The following is a 20526-nucleotide window of genomic DNA, read 5'->3' as shown; positions in this document are numbered from 1 at the left end:
AAAGATTTAAAGATTTAAAGATTTAAAGATTTAAAGATTTAAAGATTTAAAGATTTAAAGATTTAAAGATTTAAAGATTTAAAGATTTAAAGATTTAAAGATTTAAAGATTTAAAGATTTAAAGATTTAAAGATTTAAAGATTTAAAGATTTAAAGATTTAAAGATTTAAAGATTTAAAGATTTAAAGATTTAAAGATTTAAAGATTTAAAGATTTAAAGATTTAAAGATTTAAAGATTTAAAGATTTAAAGATTTAAAGATTTAAAGATTTAAAGATTTAAAGATTTAAAGATTTAAAGATTTAAAGATTTAAAGATTTAAAGATTTAAAGATTTAAAGATTTAAAGATTTAAAGATTTAAAGATTTAAAGATTTAAAGATTTAAAGATTTAAAGATTTAAAGATTTAAAGATTTAAAGATTTAAAGATTTAAAGATTTAAAGATTTAAAGATTTAAAGATTTAAAGATTTAAAGATTTAAAGATTTAAAGATTTAAAGATTTAAAGATTTAAAGATTTAAAGATTTAAAGATTTAAAGATTTAAAGATTTAAAGATTTAAAGATTTAAAGATTTAAAGATTTAAAGATTTAAAGATTTAAAGATTTAAAGATTTAAAGATTTAAAGATTTAAAGATTTAAAGAGATCTAAAGATTTAAAGATTTAAAGATTTAAAGATTTAAAGATTTAAAGATTTAAAGATTTAAAGATTTAAAGATTTAAAGATTTAAAGATTTAAAGATTTAAAGATTTAAAGATTTAAAGATTTAAAGATTTAAAGATTTAAAGATTTAAAGATTTAAAGATTTAAAGATTTAAAGATTTAAAGATTTAAAGATTTAAAGATTTAAAGATTTAAAGATTTAAAGATTTAAAGATTTAAAGATTTAAAGATTTAAAGATTTAAAGATTTAAAGATTTAAAGATTTAAAGATTTAAAGATTTAAAGATTTAAAGATTTAAAGATTTAAAGATTTAAAGATTTAAAGATTTAAAGATTTAAAGATTTAAAGATTTAAAGATTTAAAGATTTAAAGATTTAAAGATTTAAAGATTTAAAGATTTAAAGATTTAAAGATTTAAAGATTTAAAGATTTAAAGATTTAAAGATTTAAAGATTTAAAGATTTAAAGATTTAAAGATTTAAAGATTTAAAGATTTAAAGATTTAAAGATTTAAAGATTTAAAGATTTAAAGATTTAAAGATTTAAAGATTTAAAGATTTAAAGATTTAAAGATTTAAAGATTTAAAGATTTAAAGATTTAAAGATTTAAAGATTTAAAGATTTAAAGATTTAAAGATTTAAAGATTTAAAGATTTAAAGATTTAAGATTTAAAGATTTAAAGATTTAAAGATTTAAAGATTTAAAGATTTAAAGATTTAAAGATTTAAAGATTTAAAGATTTAAAGATTTAAAGATTTAAAGATTTAAAGATTTAAAGATTTAAAGATTTAAAGATTTAAAGATTTAAAGATTTAAAGATTTAAAGATTTAAAGATTTAAAGATTTAAAGATTTAAAGATTTAAAGATTTAAAGATTTAAAGATTTAAAGATTTAAATATTTAAAGATTTAAAGATTTAAAGATTTAAAGATTTAAAGATTTAAAGATTTAAAGATTTAAAGATTTAAAGATTTAAAGATTTAAAGATTTAAAGATTTAAAGATTTAAAGATTTAAAGATTTAAAGATTTAAAGATTTAAAGATTTAAAGATTTAAAGATTTAAAGATTTAAAGATTTAAAGATTTAAAGATTTAAAGATTTAAAGATTTAAAGATTTAAAGATTTAAAGATTTAAAGATTTAAAGATTTAAAGATTTAAAGATTTAAAGATTTAAAGATTTAAAGATTTAAAGATTTAAAGATTTAAAGATTTAAAGATTTAAAGATTTAAAGATTTAAAGATTTAAAGATTTAAAGATTTAAAGATTTAAAGATTTAAAGATTTAAAGATTTAAAGATTTAAAGATTTAAAGATTTAAAGATTTAAAGATTTAAAGATTTGAAGATTTAAAGATTTAAAGATTTAAAGATTTAAAGATTTAAAGATTTAAAGATTTAAAGATTTAAAGATTTAAAGATTTAAAGATTTAAAGATTTAAAGATTTAAAGATTTAAAGATTTAAAGATTTAAAGATTTAAAGATTTAAATATTTAAAGATTTAAAGATTTAAAGGTTTAAAGATTTAAAGATTTAAAGATTTAAAGATTTAAAGATTTAAAGATTTAAAGATTTAAAGATTTAAAGATTTAAAGATTTAAAGATTTAAAGATTTAAAGATTTAAAGATTTAAAGATTTAAAGATTTAAAGATTTAAAGATTTAAAGATTTAAAGATTTAAAGATTTAAAGATTTAAAGATTTAAAGATTTAAAGATTTAAAGATTTAAAGATTTAAAGATTTAAAGATTTAAAGATTTAAAGATTTAAAGATTTAAAGATTTAAAGATTTAAAGATTTAAAGATTTAAAGATTTAAAGATTTAAAGATTTAAAGATTTAAAGATTTAAAGATTTAAAGATTTAAAGATTTAAAGATTTAAAGATTTAAAGATTTAAAGATTTAAAGATTTAAAGATTTAAAGATTTAAAGATTTAAAGATTTAAAGATTTAAAGATTTAAAGATTTAAAGATTTAAAGATTTAAAGATTTAAAGATTTAAAGATTTAAAGATTTAAAGATTTAAAGATTTAAAGATTTTAAAATTTGAAGTTTAAAATATTTTTTACATAAATTTACTAAATTTTGAACACAGCCACAAATTAGAGACAATCTGTTAAACTTGAGAAATATAAAAATCATCTGAGAAATTTAAAAAAAAACTTCTCAAAACATTATTAAGATGTTTGTAAAAGCTCTTATATCTCGAAGATTTTGAATTTATCAGTTTTAACGTCATTTTAAGGTCGTCGGAGAGTATTTAGTCCCACCTAAACATAGACTAAGAAACAGATGGGACTTCGATCTTGCAATACAGAATTGAAAAATTAATGTTTCATATTTCCCTACATTAATTGAGAGTAAGAATTGAGTTGCAATAAATCACTTGTTGTGAAATCAACGTTATAACGATTATTTATTTTTTAAAATTGATGTTTAATAATTTCTATTAATGTTTAAACTAAACAAAGATCGACGATAAACCTAACAAAAACTTCGTCAAATTTAACAGTAACTCCAGCTCTGTAAGTAATTCTTCTCCAAGTGATCTACTTTCCGCATGGTTCTCAACCACCCATTCGCAGAAGCCCCCCTTCTTTCCTTCTGTGTAACTTCTCCTCTCCCCTCAGCTCAGCTCGATTAAAAAGAGCTTACAATTTCCACAATTATTTTAATGGGCCTAACGGACTTCCTGCAATACCTTAACCTTTTCCTAATATTCGATTTTCCTTTTCTTTTCTCTCTTTCGATTTCTCCTTCTGTTTCTTGACTTCTCTTTTTTCGCAGCTAATTCAACTAAATCTAAACATTTATTCTATTTCCACTTCGGTTCAGTTCAAACAAAAGTGGAAAGAGAAAGAAAAAAACAATATCGAATCTGAGAGCGGACCCCGGAATCGGCAGCACGCCAAATAATAGGCGTAAATGTGGAATGTGGGAAAAAGAGCCCTCGATTTTCTTTTTTCGGGAGTTTTTTTTTGTTTTTTTGTGCTCCTCTCGGATGCTGTTCCACATTTGGCGCTGCGCGCCATGGCAACAAAAGGCGGAAGTTCTGACCACGAGGAAGAACCCAGTTTCGCGCGGAAAGTAGGCCTGCCGTAAAAAAAAAAGCACGAACAAAAAAAGTTTGAAAAAAAAAACAAGTCAGCGACGAGACTTGAAGCTAGACCGAGCGATTGTGGTTGCGCGACCCTGCATCAATTTTTTCACAGTGCACACACAACAAAGTAGACCGCATCTGCATAGGCATGCTAAGAGGGATGAATCGCTAGCGAGATACTTACGCCCACGCATACTTGGATGCATTTCGCTTGCCGGTGAAGAGTGGTGACAGTTCTGCCCGTAGCCGGATCAGGGTTTTCACTTTGTCGGCTTCCCCTGTTGGAAGGAAAGAAAGAGAGAGAAACGGGAATTAGTTGGAGAGATTAGTCAGCTGTACACTCTGCTTCTTGGGATAAGTCGGAGAAGGGTGTGTGTGTGTGTGTTTGTGGTTAGTTGATGACAATTGCGTAGGATGCAGTTGACCTGGATTCTTGCGGTTGATGGGATGGGATGGGGTGATTTTTTATAGGTAAAATGCCTGATCTAGTTCCAAGATTAGCTGTATATAGTTTGAATGATTATTAACAAATATTGCAAGATTTGATCATTTCTATTATGTAAGGTTTTGAATCCCTGTTCTACTGTCGATGCATATGGCGAAGTTGAATTAGTGGCTGCAAATTGTACATTTGAAAATTATATAGTTTTCGACATCATTTTGAACATCGCAAGCATAACGACTCAACATTAATAAAACAGTTTAGGGCGTCAGAACCTTATAAATGTTTCAGCATGTTACAATTTTTATCACTTGAGTTTATTTAGACACAGTGTAATATAAAATGTGTTGGATTAATCACCATTTATTCATGGAGTTGATTTTAAAGAAAGTTGCACCGAGATTCAGTTAAACATCGCTAATGCAACATGATAGCCAAGAAAACAAATTGTTTAAGAATATCAAATCAATAAGAAAGAATACAAAGGTAAGACATTTGTAACGCCTTAAATTAATGCTTTTATTGTTTTTCTAACGATATTCAAAGGTGATGTCGTTAAACCAAATAATTCGTACCTTACAAATGTTGTTTTCATATAATATATTGTTTTATTTGATCTTGAATGCATTAAAATCAACTCTATCAAATAGTTTGAACTTCAGTATCTCTGAAGTTTACTTTGTAATATTCATAAAACCATGCTTAAGTTCATTGGGAAATCTTAGTTATTAAAGATTTTCACAGTTCTTAGTAAAAACATATTATGACCAGTTATACCATTTCATTAATATGCATCGCTAGCGCAACTTAAACTGCTCATGTCATACTGGAACTTATTTTAACAACTAAAAGAAGTTTACAATAATAACATAAAACGTTACTTAATCCACCATTAGGTGGTTGGTGCCTTCCTCACATTTAGAGTGTAAAGCTAGGTAATATCTGAGATCCGGCCTCCACAAAGTTAACACTTAAGTGCTTATAACTTTTGATTGTTGTCAGATCTTCAATCTACTGAACTCGTTGGAAAGTTCTTCTTTTGATTACCTATCCAACGACAAGTCGCATGATAGATTCGGGCAAGGTTTGTGTCAAAATATCTTGATAGGCCTCCAAAAAGTTCATAAATAACACTTAAGTGCTTAAAACTATTGATAGGGTTATCAGATCTTCAATCTATTGAATTTGTTGAAAAGGTCTTTTGATTACCTACCCAACGACAAGTCGCATGATAGATCCGGACAACGTTTTCATCGAAATATATGAGATCCGGCCTCTAAAAAGTTCATAAATAACACTTAAGTGCTTATAACTTTTGATGGGGTTGTCAGATCTTCAATCTTTTGAACTCGTTGAAAAGGTATTTCAAATACCTTTCTAAAAATGTATAACATGACGAGGTTTCTTACAAAAACCACCCTTTTTAAATCTTCCGGACTTTTGCTAAAATCGTTTTTTTAGCATAACTTTTGAAGTACTTACCTAAACTTTTTCATTTTCAATAGCGACTTATGAGACCCCAAGACGGATCAACAGTGCCGAGATAACTCAGTGCAATTTTTTTTGATCAACATCCCAACACACACACAGACATTTGCTCAAAATTTGATTCTGAGTCGATATGTATACATGAAGGTGGGTCTAGGAGGCCAAATTAAGAATTTCGTTTTTCGAGTGATTTTATAGCCTTTCCTCAGTAAGGTGAGGAAGGCAAAAGGTACCTCATTCATAACACTCATTCTTCAAACTTGCTGCCTTCTTAATATGACTTTATAATAAGAACCATACAAATGTTTTATTAAATATTGTCAAAAATGGAAACCCATGAATTTTGAATAAATCTTTTTGATAGCGGAAAAAATTATTGATAATCGGGAAAATAAATTAATTTCTTTATAAAACAATGATACTTTATTATGCATCGCTAGTGCAACAAAGATCATGTGAAGTATTACACTGAACAAACAAATGTTGTAGAGACTTAGTCAGTGTTGGAACCGGAGTTGGTGGAGTCAGGTCTTTTCGATGACCCAGGGTTGGGTCGGACCTTTTTGGAGAACTGGAGTCGGAGTCAGTTGCACTAGCGATGTACATCATAACATTCGGGATATCCTGAAGCTTTTCAAAGTTCACTGAACCTTTCCAGTCCTACTCTTTCGCAGTGTTGCCATGATTCACCCTCGTAAAACTTAAATCCTATGCTTCCCAAATGCATACGATCTTAGTCACACAACCTGCCTCGATCACGGTGAGTAAGCACAAACTACTCCCAAGCGGTCAGCCAGTGGTGTTGCATAAGATCCCAGCGCAGTCATCGACGACTACCCCTCTGAATCCCAAGAACTAGGACACAAACCACTTCTCTCTCCTTGGTATTTCCCAAAACTGAGCCCACAAACAAAAAACAAAACAAAAAACGCATATGCTTGTGGTGGTTGCCAAGAAGCCGCTGACGTAACGACCCTCTCGCCCAGAGATCCACACGAACAAAAGTAAGCAGGCTATGGTCAGTCGCAAAAACTGCGCAGTACAAATCTTAGTAGCCCCCGGAGGGGGGCCAACAATAATAAATGCACATCCCTTCCCTCCAATCAACGCTTGCTGAGATTGCCGAAAAAAAATTGTTGGCCCCCCCCGAAAACGGCTGCCAACCGTCATGAGACGGGGGGGTTTCACAACACTTTTCTAAGAAACGCTCGCGATGAGGAGCTTAGTGCGAAACTGTTTCGGCAAATATCATGCGCGAACTGCAGTGGGAACAGGGCTGCAATCGGAGTGATGATCGCGTGATGCCAAGGCCGTCAATACTATGGTTGGTGTCAGTTTGGTTGACATTTGTACAGTTCTAGGAGTAAAGAAGTCGCGATGTAGACTACCGTTAGAACACCAATGCCCTTAACATTAAGGTTGGCGACCGTCTAACATTTGAACAGTTTCCTACTTCAACCCTGACCAAACGTCTCAACGCAGAGCAGTGACAGCGCTGCGATGACTCTCATTTCTCTTTCGCCTGCAGCCATCAACTACTAGCAGTGGCTTAGTAGACAGACTTGTAGGGATTAGAGGTGACCAGCGGAGAGCGGTGCAAGATGGCGACGAGGGGGCAGCTTAGAGTCAATAAACTCGATTCGATTCACCTTGCACGGTCGTTGGAGCGGTTCGGTGGTCCAACGAAGAAATGGTTTTGTAGACGCAGCCACTTGTGTTGCTCCTTTGTTGTTGGACGGTTTGTGTCCTCCGAAGGCGCATCCAAGTAGCCGTCGACGCCATCGAGAGGCTTTCCCTTCTTCGACGCGCTGTCTCACTCTTTCCCTCGCAAAGCCATTTGACCGAAGCGTCGAAGAAAGCAAACAAGATAAACGAGTTGCTGCTTGTGGAGGTAGATGAGTTCGACGGCTATCGTGCTTTTTTGGATGTAGGTCAGCTGTCAAAAAGCGCGCTTAGCAGCATCGAAAGCAAAAATGAAGAAACGTTAAGAAAAAATGAGATTTTTTTTGTTTTGAGAACTCGTTTGTAGTCGAACCAGTTCCAGAAGAACGGTACTTAAGGCCAGGTCGAGGCGGCTTAAGGGTCCGTCGCTTTTGATTGGTCGCGACTGATAAATTGAGATGGCATAGTTTCGGTGGAACGCATCGTCACGTGATTCGAGGATGCGTTTTCGGAGAAGTTGACCAGGTGTAACGGTAAAAGAGGGCTGAATCGGCTTGAATTGGTGGTTTGATTCTTTAAATTAATGGTTTTATGACAGATTGCGACGAGATCGTTGAGAAATGATATAAATTTTGATAGAAACTTGATAAAATCCAATCAAAAACTAACACGTACTGAAAACAATCGAAAACGAGTTATAAGACCAAGATCTAGGCAAAAATTTGTAAGGTAATCGTAAAGTAAAATCAGTTGTAACTTATAGATAACTTTACAGTGACGTTGATCAAACTATATGTTTAGAAAACATGTCGCATTAGCGATTCACAAAGATTCTTAGGTTCTACGCAGCAACTATGCTGAAAAAGGGACATAAGTTTCAAGACTAACAGACAGTACAGCATTTGTATGGGATGGCTATTGATGTCAATTGACAGTTAAACCATTAGTAAACATTTGTAAAGTTCCAGCTTTGCTATACTAAAGCACCACAAATTTTCAAGATTAATTGAAAACATGTCGTATTAGCGATGCACAACGAAAACTTGTTCTACGCTTAATTTCAGATTCTAGTTTATGTAAAACATTTGCAAGGAGTTCGTTTTAAATTAAGAGAAAATTGGGCATTTGTATGTTTCAATTTTCAAAAACAACTCAGAAAACCTTAAGAGGCAGTATTTGTAAAAATTGCTCGGTTTGTTCTAGAGGTCGTATCGAGGTGCTCCGATTTGGATGAAACTTTCAGCGTTTGTTTGTCTATGCATGGGATGAACTCATGCCAAATATGAGCCCTCTACGACAAAGGGAAGTAGGGTAAAACGGGCTTTGAAGTTTGAGGTCCAAAAAACATAAAAAAAATTAAAATTGCTCGCATTTCCGTAAAACTTCATCAATTCCAACTCTCTTAGATGCATTCGAAAGGTCTTTTGAAGCACTTCAAAATGTGCCATAGACATCCAGGATTTGTTTGACTTTTTCTCTTAGCTTTTGCAAATTACTGTCAAAAATGGATTTTTTTTAAACCTTGATATCTTTTTCCAACAGCCTCCAACACCCATATTCCCATAGGTCAAAAGATAGGCAATATCATGGATTATAGTTTAATTTACGTGAAATTGTCCGAGGATTCCGAATATGACAAAATTGAGACCAAAAAGTGCCACTATGGATGCCAGCCGGGTAAAAACTAACGTTGTAAATTGTTTGTTGTAGAAAAATAAAAACTATGAGAAAAACTGCGATTGGCCAAAAGCTAATACCGTAGGCTTATAGTCCATGATATTGCCTATCTTTTGACCTATGGAAATATGGGTGTTGGAGGCTGTTGGAAAAGATATCAAGGTTTTAAAAATCAATTTTTGACAGTAATTTGCAAAGCTAACAGAAAAAGTCAAACAAATCCTGGATGTCTATGGCACATTTTGAAGTGCTTCACCTTTCAAATGCATCTAAAGAGTTGGAATTGATGAAGTTTTACGGAAATGCGAGCATTTTAAGATTTTCATGTTTTTGGACCTCAACTTCAAACTTCGTCGTAGAGGGCTCATATTTGGCATGAGTTCATCATGTATAGACAAACAAACGCTGAAAGTTTCATCCAAATTGGAGCACCTCGATACGACCTGTTACACATTGGTGAAAAACTCGCTCTTAATTTAGATTCAGAATGTCGTATGCATCGCTAGAATCAACGATGAAGTTCTTTCAGATCTTTACGACTAATTCCCTTGAAATTGATCTTGACATTCCTAAACATCGCTAACGCTTCAAAAACTTCAAATACTGATAGACAAAACTATTTTGCATCGCTAGCGAATCACGGATTGAGTACTCCAAGATCTCAATGATCCAAATTGTCTCATTATATTGTCAAATTAGCATAACATGTTGAAAAAATAATAACATCGCAAGAAGTCTTATACATCGCTAACGCACCATGCTTCCCACTCATGAACCGTTGAATGCATCGCTAGCGCAACTTCTGCGCAACCATCTCGCTCCGATCACTCCGCTGCAGTTCTGCCCTTCAACTGCGCTGCTGCAGGTTCAAGTTCAAAACTGCCTACTGCCGCGTTTGAGCTGGAAAACCTTCACGAACCTCGCCGCCGCCGTGCAGCCCAAAGCCAAGGTTCGTCGCTTGGAAAAGCACCTCGGTCGTTCGCCGCGTCAAGACTTGTTTTTATACAGCGCACTTGAAGCGCTGCACCGAAAATTGCATTCTATGCTGTGCAGTTGCAGTCTTTGGCATAGTCGGGCCCCGTTGCTGTGTGCACAAGGAATTTCACCGAGCACGATCAACTCCGAGAGAGCTGCGACTTTCACCAAGAGTTCGATGATCATCGTGAGTTATTACCGCCGGCCGGGTCTTTGTTGGGGAACTCGTAGAAAACCCAACGCTTGCATGTGGGAGAGCCATAAAAATATGCTTGCCGTCGAGTTGGTGTGTTTCAGGAGATTCCAAGATCGCACCAAAGTGCATATCGAGAGTGACTTCTGTTGGAGACGCTGTCTCGTTGCTACGGCTCGCCGTTAATGAGCAGAATGCCGACTTGGCATGGCTTCGGGATGATGAACCATTAATCAATCATTTTCACTTTCGCTACTGCTCCGTGGTGAGGAGAACTGCCTTAAGGTGTACCGCGCGGTCGAATTACCACTTGCGGAACATATGTTTGCTTCTTCAGAGCTTGGATCACGCTTTCACATCTCCGCGCAGCCCGGGTCGTTGAGTTCCACAACAAAGCAACGATTTGTCAGCGAGTTTAGGACGTCTTCAAGCAGAACCGCTCCAAGTACCGCTCATCTTCGGCTCTTCGTGCCCCGTCAAGCCAATCCATTCTTCTCGTACGACCCTCGCGGGTAGCTCGTGACCCACTTCTTCCCAGCCGAGCTATGGAGAAGAAATTATTCATTCCGGAGGGCACGCGAACATTTGTCATTTGACCCACTTCTCCGACCGACGACTGGTACTACAGGTGATTTCAAGAGTAACACCACCATGTTGACTGTTGTGGCGGCACCGCCGCGGAGGTAAACAGCACAAGAATGCTGGTTCGCGACTGGTTGGTTGCGACTTTTCGAAAACCATTCCTCAAAACTTTCATTGTCATCAGCCCCAGAAGAGATGGAGGCACGGTCGGTATGTAAATTTTTACTTTCATCGACGACGACGACACTACAAATAGCTTTGTGGAAGAACATAGTGGTGCTGAATTTCGCAGCTTTCGAGGCATCATCGGCAAATACATAAAGTTGTACTAAAAATACGCTGGCTCTTTTCTCAGCCGATTAGCATATTTTATGGGATATTGTTGCGACATGGAGTGCGAGCAAGCTGCGACGGAGAGTCGTAATGAAAGGTTGAAAGAGAACAAACAAGCAGAAAAAAATACGGGCCAAGTGATCTCATTAGGTTTACGACTTTTGGGCGAAATCATGTTGCGCTAGCGATGTGTGAGAGAACATTTGTTAGGGTTTTCTGTGAAATCCAGCTTTCTGCAAGAAACACCCTTACTAGTAGCTTTTCCTTTCTCTAGTTAACCTTAAATTATCTTAAATTTATGAGAACTGCTTTATTTGCTCTAACGATTCACCAAATTTTATTAATTAGGCATAACAACGTTTGTTGGAAATCCTTTAAGCATACGACGTTGAATTTGCGTTAAATGATAAACTATCCTGAGGCAAAAAGAAATAATATTCATTTTCAATGTTTCCAACATAAACATTTGTAGGGTAGGGTAGTCATCAATGAGACACTTTTGGTTTTCAACTTTCAACGACTTTTCCATTTTTTTCTTCAGCATGTTTTAATGAGCTTTTTGTTGTATTTACTTTCTTTTAGTGTGTTCTAACATTGACCAAAATATGAGATCGATCCGACATCTACAGCCAGAGTTATTCAACTGTCTCATTGTAGACGCACTTGGCAGGAACAATGAGACAGCTGGGGAACAATGAGACACTCTACGAAAATCAATACTTTGCTAGTAAAACATCATATTTTTGTATTATTACAGGTGACTTGCCTTGAACATTTTAAAGCAATTTTGCCAACATGAAACTTTAATTAACAAAAGTTATACTAAAAAGTATTTAAATTTTGTATAATCCATATATTTATACCAAATAACATTGCATGTTTGGTTAAATGAAGTTAAAACTCTATAAATATGCCAAAAATCACTTTCCATGTTTTGAAAGATTTACATGGATTTTGAAATGTTTAATAAAGAAAAATCAAAGTGTCTCATTGTTACCCATGGGCGAAAATGAGTGGGGAACAATGAGACAGCTCTGGATTCTGGGTATATTCTAAATTTTGGTCAAACCTAATGAAAGGACATTGTAGCCCAACTCAATCCCTATGGAACGTCGAAACAAATTTGAAGAAATATTAGTTTTGGTGTAAATGGCAGCCTACGAGCGCAAAAGTATTTTTGTCCATAATTTACTTTTACACCCAGAATCAAACATTTATGAATAACTTTTCAAGGGAGCGTCCATAACCAAAGCCACTAGGATAGCAGACGTGTATCCAATAGATACACCTTTCCCCCAAATATGAGCCTGATTGGTTGAAACTACGACTTGTGAGAACCATTTTATCATTGTTCCCCGTGTCTCATTGATGACTACTCTACCCTAATGTTCCAAAACAATACTTAAACCTATTAGTATTTGAATGGGCTGTCATTTTTTCAATTTTCTCCGCGGCACCGTAAGAAAAAAGGAAAAAAGGAAAGAACGGCTAAAAAAAATAAAACAAAATAACATTCTAATTTGTGCATCGCTAATGCTCCACGTTTTGGAAACAACATAAATTGAGACGGCTTAAATTCACAAAAATTCAGAGCCAATTTGAAGCCTATACATGCTAGTTTATTGGGATAAAAATAATCCCCCCCCACTCCCCGACCGTTTCGGCCAATTTTGAAGGGGGAAAAATATTCGCAACGGCCTAAAGCAGCGATTCTCAACCTTCTTCTAGGCTGGTAGCCCCTGCCGTGTAAATCAAGTAGGCCCAGTACCCCCCTTGAGAATCGCTGGCCTAAAGCAATGAATAAAACGCTACAAAAATTAAATGATGTAAGCAAGTTTAGAAAAGTCTACATTCAGAATGAAATGAACGAAAAAATATCAAAAGGTCGTGCCACAGAAAGAAATAAGTAAAGTAAGAAATAAACAGTCGATAAATAAAAATTAAAATTTGAAATGAGTCGAAAAAATGAACAAATAAATAAAATAATACAAATTTATCAACAAAAAATCTTCACAAATACAATCAACAGAGTATATTAAAAATTGAAAAAAAAATCGTGATTTTTATAGGTTTTTGAATTTTGAAGCAATATTTTTCTTATAACTTAGACAAAAACTATAAAAATCAAGCTAATGATTTTTTTTGTATTAAAATCACAGGAAATATGCAAAAATAATGTGAAATGATGTCAAAATACGCTAATAAAAGCAAGAAAAACAACATAAAAAAAAACTTAAAGATAAAGTAGTAAATAAACATTTAACAAATCATTTAAAATCTTGAAATAAGAAAAAAACTAAAAAATACATCATTAAATAATATAAATATTTAAAGAGACAAAAAATAAACGCAAAAATAAATAAAGGTCACGGAAGTCTAGTCAACAAAATTTCAGAAAATTCAGGAAAAATTAATTTCAAAAATCAAAAAAAGGATTGGAAAATTCAAAGTGGCCATGATTTATCGAAAAAGACAAAAGAGTATTTAAAAACAAGTTTTAAAAATCAAAAATACACAAACCACAAAAAGTATCAAAAACACCTATTCGGATTTTTGGAAAGCTAAATTATAAAATTTTAAAATGTTGTTTCTTGCGCTCTTCATAGCTTTCAATTTTTGAGCAGAATTTTTTCCTGATAATTTAAAGTATTTTCAATCATCATTTGACATAAACTAGAAAGTATAACATAACATTTTGTTGGCATAAAAACTTATAAAAATAACCATAAGAAAAAGGTGAAAATTCAAATAAAGTCAAACAGTCTACAAAACGACGAATATATAATACAATGAAAGATATTTAAAATTTTATATGCGCTTTATGCAGATAATATTCACAGTTTATACCGATTTTGTTTTTTTAATATCTTTAATTTTCAAAGCAATAAATTAACTCAATATTTATCCCTTTATTTAAAGCATTTTATTATTAAAAAAATAATATTATTAAAAAAAATATGGACACTACGAACACTAAGAAATTCTGATCCAAAAATGTACTTAACACTCAAACGCTCGGGTTGACGTTTGACCTCTATTTTTTCCTTAAAAATCTTATAACTTTTGTTCCAGATTTGTCTATATTTTCAACTGACAGATGGGAGACAAATATGGTCCATTTTCACCGGAGATATTTCGGATTCCGTTGGGGTACCTCGGCTGTGTGTTTTTTGCCTTCCTCACCTCAATGAGGAAAGGCTATAAAATCACTCGAAAAATCAACTTCTTTATTTGACCTCGTAGACCCATCTTCGCGTATACCTATCCTACTCAGAATCAAATTCTGAACAAATGTCTGTGCGTGTGTATGTCTGTAAGTCCGTGCACCGAAAAATATGCACACGATTATCTCATTTGATCCGTCTTGGGGTCCCACAAGACCCTAGCTAATATTATGAAGTTTAGAAAAGTATTTCAAAAGTTATGTTAAAAAACGATTTGGCTGTAGTTTGAAATATTGTAAAAAGTGGTTTTGTAAGAAAACCCGTCATGCTATATATTGTTAGAAACGTATTTAAAAGAACATTCCAACGCGTTCAAAAGATTGAAGATCTGACAACCCCATCAAAAGTTATGAGTACTTGAGTGTTATTTATACACTTTTTGAGGCCGGATCTCAAATATTTTGATGAAAAAGTTGTCGGATCTGTCATGCAACCCATCAGGGCTCTTGATAACCTATTCAACAACCTATCAATAGCTATAAGAACTTAAGTTTTTTTAATAGACTTTTTTAGGCCCGGATCTCAGATATTTCGATAAAAATATGCGAGAAGGCACCAAACACCTTTAGGTGGATTAATTAACGTTTTTTTGTTAATATTACAAACATTTTTTCACATAAAAATGCCGAAAATGATACAAAACTTCAAGGCATCATCTTATTACATCATTACAACAATATTGAGTGCACAACTTAAGGTTTTTTTCATTTTTGTTGCATTCATCATACATTTATGTTTATTGAATTCAAAATAAATAATGCTTTAAATATATCTGAAGTTTTTTTAAGGTCCAATAAACCAATTTTTCAGGTTTTGCTTTTGGGTGTTTTTGAATATCCCTTACTCAAGGCGGTTTCAAAAACACCCAAAAACAAATTTGGTTTATTGAATCTTTATAAAAACTCCAGATATTTTGAAATGTTATAAATTTCTAATCAAATAATTTAATTTTTTCAACTTTTGTTGTGATTTCATGACAAAACTAATTCTATAAAAATGTGCATGACTCAGAAAATTAAAGAATCAATTCAGTAGCAAGTGACATTCCAACCCCTCTGCCGCATGTGTCATCCACCTCGGAGGTCCCAAGGCAGCAGCATGTGCTAACCTAAATTCGTTTCACTTTCTTTTCCACATCGCGTTCCACACCGCACCTTAAAAACCAGTCAGAGTCGTCGGTTTTGGTCGTCTTGAACGACGACGGTTCGCCGATTTCTGCAACAGGTTTCAACAACAAAATGTTCTCTCCCAAAAAAAAGGAAAACTTGCGCCCAACTCGTTGACTCAGCTTACGCCATCCGTACCGTTAAGCCGTCAGCCGATGTTTTTTTTTTCGGGGGTTTGGTCCGACCAGACCTCTGATATTTAGAAGCAAACAGGTCCTTTAACCGTTCTGAGAGGTAAAATATTGCGCAGCGCATAAAAAACTTTCACCGCGCGCGCGCGCGCATTCAAGTCGCTTCGCGGCGAAGAAGGCCATGCAAGATTCTTCGTCGGGGCGACGAACAACAACAACAAAGCAAACTGTCAAGGGGAGGTGATTGCACAAAGGAGGGAGGAGGAGGAGGAGCAGGTCGTAAAAAGCAAAACAAACTTTAATAATATTCCTTCCAATACTTTCGGTGAAAGTTTTCGTGTGCCTTCGGCACAGGTTCACAGGGCACACTTGTTGGCTCTGGGAAGCCCAAGACCCTTGAAACGGTTCGTTCCAGCGTCGTTGCGGAGCCGACGTTGACTTAACCTGAAAAAGAAGGACGGACTGTCATGCGTGTTTGTGCGCCATCATGGAGTCCTTCTCTTTCGCTCATTTCACGTCGTCGTCGAATTTCGAAAGATTTGTGTATTTGCATTCTAATTAGCAGGGGCCTCTTCGCGAGGGCTAACGAATGTGGTCGGACCAGATCGGACGAGCGTGAAAGTGAAATCGGACTCGGGGCTTATCGGCGGTGATTTGACACTTCTGGGAGCAGCTGCGAGCGACGCTCGCTTTTTTGACGTAAATCATTCCGTTTGACAGCTCGCAGAGCAAGGCTTACTGCGACGTTTTGATCAACATTTGGTTGAGCTCAGAGCAGCTCATGAGTGCTCGTATGAGCTCTGAGCAAAGTAGCTCGACATTCAGTATTCGAAATTCTTCCACAGGCTGCCATGAGCGTGTAGCTCTCGCTACTTTTGTACCCCTGGAAGCCCTCGTCATAACTCATTACTTTCCATCAATAGTCGAAGCCCATTCAAGTCGGAACGACCCCTACGGGCTTCCAACCCCTCGACGATCTTCTTTCATCAAAGATTCAAAGAAGAAAGCTCTCGGCAGGAGAAATCGTCAGCAGCAACTTCTTGGTTGATAACTTGTTGTACGACGACTTCGTCATCTTCGTCGTCGATCCCACTCCAAGTTCCGTTGATTCACCACCACCTCGGTTCGGCTTGGTCGGCCAGATCCGGGTCAACTTCTTTCTTTGCGAGCTTCGCTCGCGAGCTTTCTTTCTTCGGTCCGCGCGTTCGTATGGGTGTCCGTAATTGAACACTCACACTTTGCTGTGCGTTGCGCTCGTCTTCTTCTTCGTCGTCGTCGTGGAATCACTGACTGGAGGCCCTTTTGGGTGAGACGTCGACGCGATCGCGTAGAATGTTAATGCGATCGGCGGACGATTTCTCCAGTTTGCGTGAGCGGAATTCTGTACTGGTGATTGAGAAGGTATACCTTGGGGAGTTCTGGAGAGAGTGCGTTGAGAGAGGTGGAAGGGGGGGTTGACCTAGTTACGCGGAGTGGGCTTTTGGTGGAGTGAAAAATTGGGAGATGTTCAGGGACTAGAGGTCAACCAGTGTTGAGTTGGATGTAACTCTAGATTGTGAATCTTCTGAAAGATGGGCTGATTCTTGTAAAGGAGTTTGTGAAGAAGAGAGTTTTAGAATATCCCAGTAATCTTTGAAGTTAATACCTAGAAATCAATTCGCTGATCGATAGACTGATTTGATAAAACGATTTAAGGTAGATCTTCATGTCGATAAAGTGAACCATGTGACGTTGATAATTTTCATGATTTGAACATTCCAGTCATACACGAACTTCATATGTACTTAACAAGAGATCAACTAACTTGACGGATGTTAGTTTCTATGCATCTCTTAGCTTTAGTGTGTTGTCCTGATTCTTGCGAAGCAAATTATTTCTATATTAGGATGTCACGTAGTTATTTAGTTCTGTAGAACTATACCGATATCTTTAAATTCCGTAGAAACAGTTTAAAAGGCGAATCCGCGTTTGTAAACAAGCAGTCTATCCCCTCTTACCTTACGTGAACTGTCACTTGCGCAAAAGCGATAGAATGCTTGTTTGCAAACGCAGATTCGCCCTATTGAACTGCACCCAAAACTGGCAGCGCTAGTCTGAGAGAATGATGGTCTCGAGTCGAGAGAATAGTGGTACCATTCACGGACGCAGAGAACACAGCTCGAGATGGGCGATAGAACTATTCTCTCGAGGTTCATTTGCAAAAAAAGTTCATCCGTCAAACAAAAAACCAAAAGTGTCGACAACGGGAATCGAACCAGAGACCTTTGACAAACCAATCCAACTTAGCTGCCTCGGCCACCACAGCTTGGTGACCAAGGAGAAGTCAGAAGTCGATGTATGACACTTGTTGGAGATTTATTGATTCAACTAACGAATGAACTCATTTGTTATGATGGTGTGAGTTGGTACCATTATTCTATCGATTTTGGCACGAAGCCCTCAATAAATTTTGAGAGAACGATTATCTCGACTCTGAATTTTGGGTGTGTTACTACGGAATTGATACCTAGATATCACTGAACCATGCAGCACTGCCAAGCTTCATATTTTGAGCTTTTATGGTAATTGAGCTCTCCTTGACGTACACAATTGCCAGGTGGACTAGATCAACAAGTGTGAATTCAATGGGTTCTTAGCCCAAACTCAGATCTTCAAGTGGCTTCACTGGGATGTGCAGAACAGTTCGCATTTTATTTTGGACCTTCAAGGACGCCTAAGTCCTCTCTGAAGTTCATAACTTGGGATCAACCCTCAACGGTGGTCTACATGGATTCATCCGAAGGTTGTTAAGTTTTGCATAGCTAAAACGGGTCATGCAGATTAGATTACGTTCTATTTCAAATGTATGAAGTCCGATCAGATCTTCTGAAAAGCATACTCTGGGTTCAAGAAATTTCGTTCTTCAGGTAACTACAGTATACCTCGTAGATCAGTTGCCATCCCTGACAAAGAAGTGAGGACCAAGCCGCTCATCGGTAGAACTCCTAAATCACATTCTTGAACATAAACCTGCTCAACGGGAAGTAATCACGATATTTTTACAGATGGAAGATCTTCAGGTTATTACAACGAGTCACGTAGATCAGTTTGTCAACCTTTAGAAGTGGGTTGGTTAAACCAGGAACTTCCTGAAGAGCATACCTTTAGTTCAACCTGTGCAAAGGGAATAAATCTCGAAGTTTGCATAGATGGTAGGTATTCATGCAACTACAGTGAATCTGTCATACTTTAGACCTACTTTGGATAATCCAAGAACCTAGAAGAGAATACCTACTTTAAGGTTCAATCGTTCAATGGGAAGGTAAATCTCAAGCTAACTAAGGTGAGTCACGTAGATCAGTTTCTCACCATTAAGAAGTAGTTAGGCTCATCCAAGAACTTCATGAAGACCTTAAGGTTCCACTAGACTGACTTCCTTTGGGTAACTTTGGTCACTTGGGCCAGTTAGCTATCTCTTAGTAGTGGTTAGGATCATCAGAAAACTTACAATCGACCATTACCTTAAGATCAATCCGTTCAATGGGGAGGAATCTCGGTATGTGTATCGATGGTAGATCTTCGAGTTGCTTCGGAATGTCACGTAACATTAGATTGCCACCCTTTAGAAGCAATCTGGATTCTCCAAGAACTTCCTGAAGATCATACTAAAATATACCGTTCTACGGGAAGGAATCTCGATGTATTAACAGATTTTAGATCCTCAGAAAACTACTGCTAGTTACGTAGACCACTTTATAGTTCATTACGAGTGGGTTGTAGTATCCAAAACTTCCTGAAGAGCATACCTTTGGATCAGCCCTCTAGAGAGAAAGGAATCTTGATATATCAGCGCTTCAAGTTTCCTAGTTTTTCATCCTTCAGAAGAGGTTTAGACCATCCGAGATCTTTCTAAAGAACAAATGTACTTGATGTTCAACCAGCTCAGCTAGAAGGAATCTCGACAAGTACAGACCTTTTCACTCAGTGATGTGTATCTGTCTATCATTTTTTAATTGCTGTGGATCATCCAAGAACTTCCATGGTATTAACTTGAAAAGTTGGCGACCAACGCGATAAAAATGATTATAAACTTCTATCGAACCGGATAGGTAACCTTCATTTAGAGGTCCCTGGATCATTGGAGACCTCAATGCAGTGCATACCTGGCAGTCAACACAGGTTGATTTCGCCGAATTAGGCAGAGGTATGACCTCAGTTTTTTCAGAAGTTTTCTAAGATATCTCAGAACTTAACGTATGAAGATCAATCAGCTCAACAAGTGACTTTTAGGATGTAATCAACCAAGTCAGCGCTTCCAAACGCTTCAGGGTACCTCATACAACGCTTCTTAGTAGATACCTCCTCAAAGGTAGATGTGTACGTCCACGGTTAACGATCCAGCGCCCGTACGTGGTGTTCAACCACAAACTTTCTCAGCAGCGGTTGAGAGGCAGAGAGAGAGAGAGAGAGAGGGAGGGAAAAATTTCTATTTTCTCTTCACCCCCTGAAGCCCATCACCGAACCGGACTGCACCGGGGTGGTTCGGACTCTTTTGTGGAAAGAATTTGTAGAAATTCCATCCCTCTTCAGCCCCGTACGGACGCATCGGTGAGAGTTTCAGCTCGGCGAAAACTAGCCTAGCAGCAACCGCGTCTAATCCCCGCGTCCAAACTATACAGTGCCAAGTTTGCACTATGCAGTTCAATTACCTGCCCCCCCCCCTTCTAGTGACTCGACTCTCTCAATGCGCACTGATAACGAGGGGGGGTGCTTAGAAGAACAAATCGCCGTCGTCGTGTTCGACGTACTGGAGGTTTGTTGCCGTGTGTTGACAAGTGTTCTCGTTTGTCGAGTCCGCCAGAGAATCTAATCTCTGCCGTCAGCAGCGTCAGCGACTTTACGTTATCAC

The 20526-nt window shown here is 35.9% G+C and overlaps 1 protein-coding gene across 1 annotated transcript in view; it reads right to left on the bottom strand.

The window, feature by feature from the left end:
- The window catches only part of LOC6045203 (uncharacterized protein DDB_G0283357), a gene marked incomplete at its 5' end in the record, with an annotated part of 68604 nt that overhangs the window by 44738 nt on the left and 3340 nt on the right, over positions 1-20526 (bottom strand). The window contains one exon of the mRNA XM_038262124.1: positions 3950-4043. Coding sequence (XP_038118052.1) covers positions 3950-4043 — 94 coding nt within the window. The remainder of the gene's footprint in view (positions 1-3949; positions 4044-20526) is intronic.

Source organism: Culex quinquefasciatus, chromosome 1 (genome assembly GCF_015732765.1).
Source record: "Culex quinquefasciatus strain JHB chromosome 1, VPISU_Cqui_1.0_pri_paternal, whole genome shotgun sequence".
Taxonomy (NCBI): Eukaryota; Metazoa; Arthropoda; class Insecta; order Diptera; family Culicidae; genus Culex; species Culex quinquefasciatus.
Note: the sequence above shows the minus strand (reverse complement) of the source record. Positions and strands in the feature narration are given on the sequence as shown.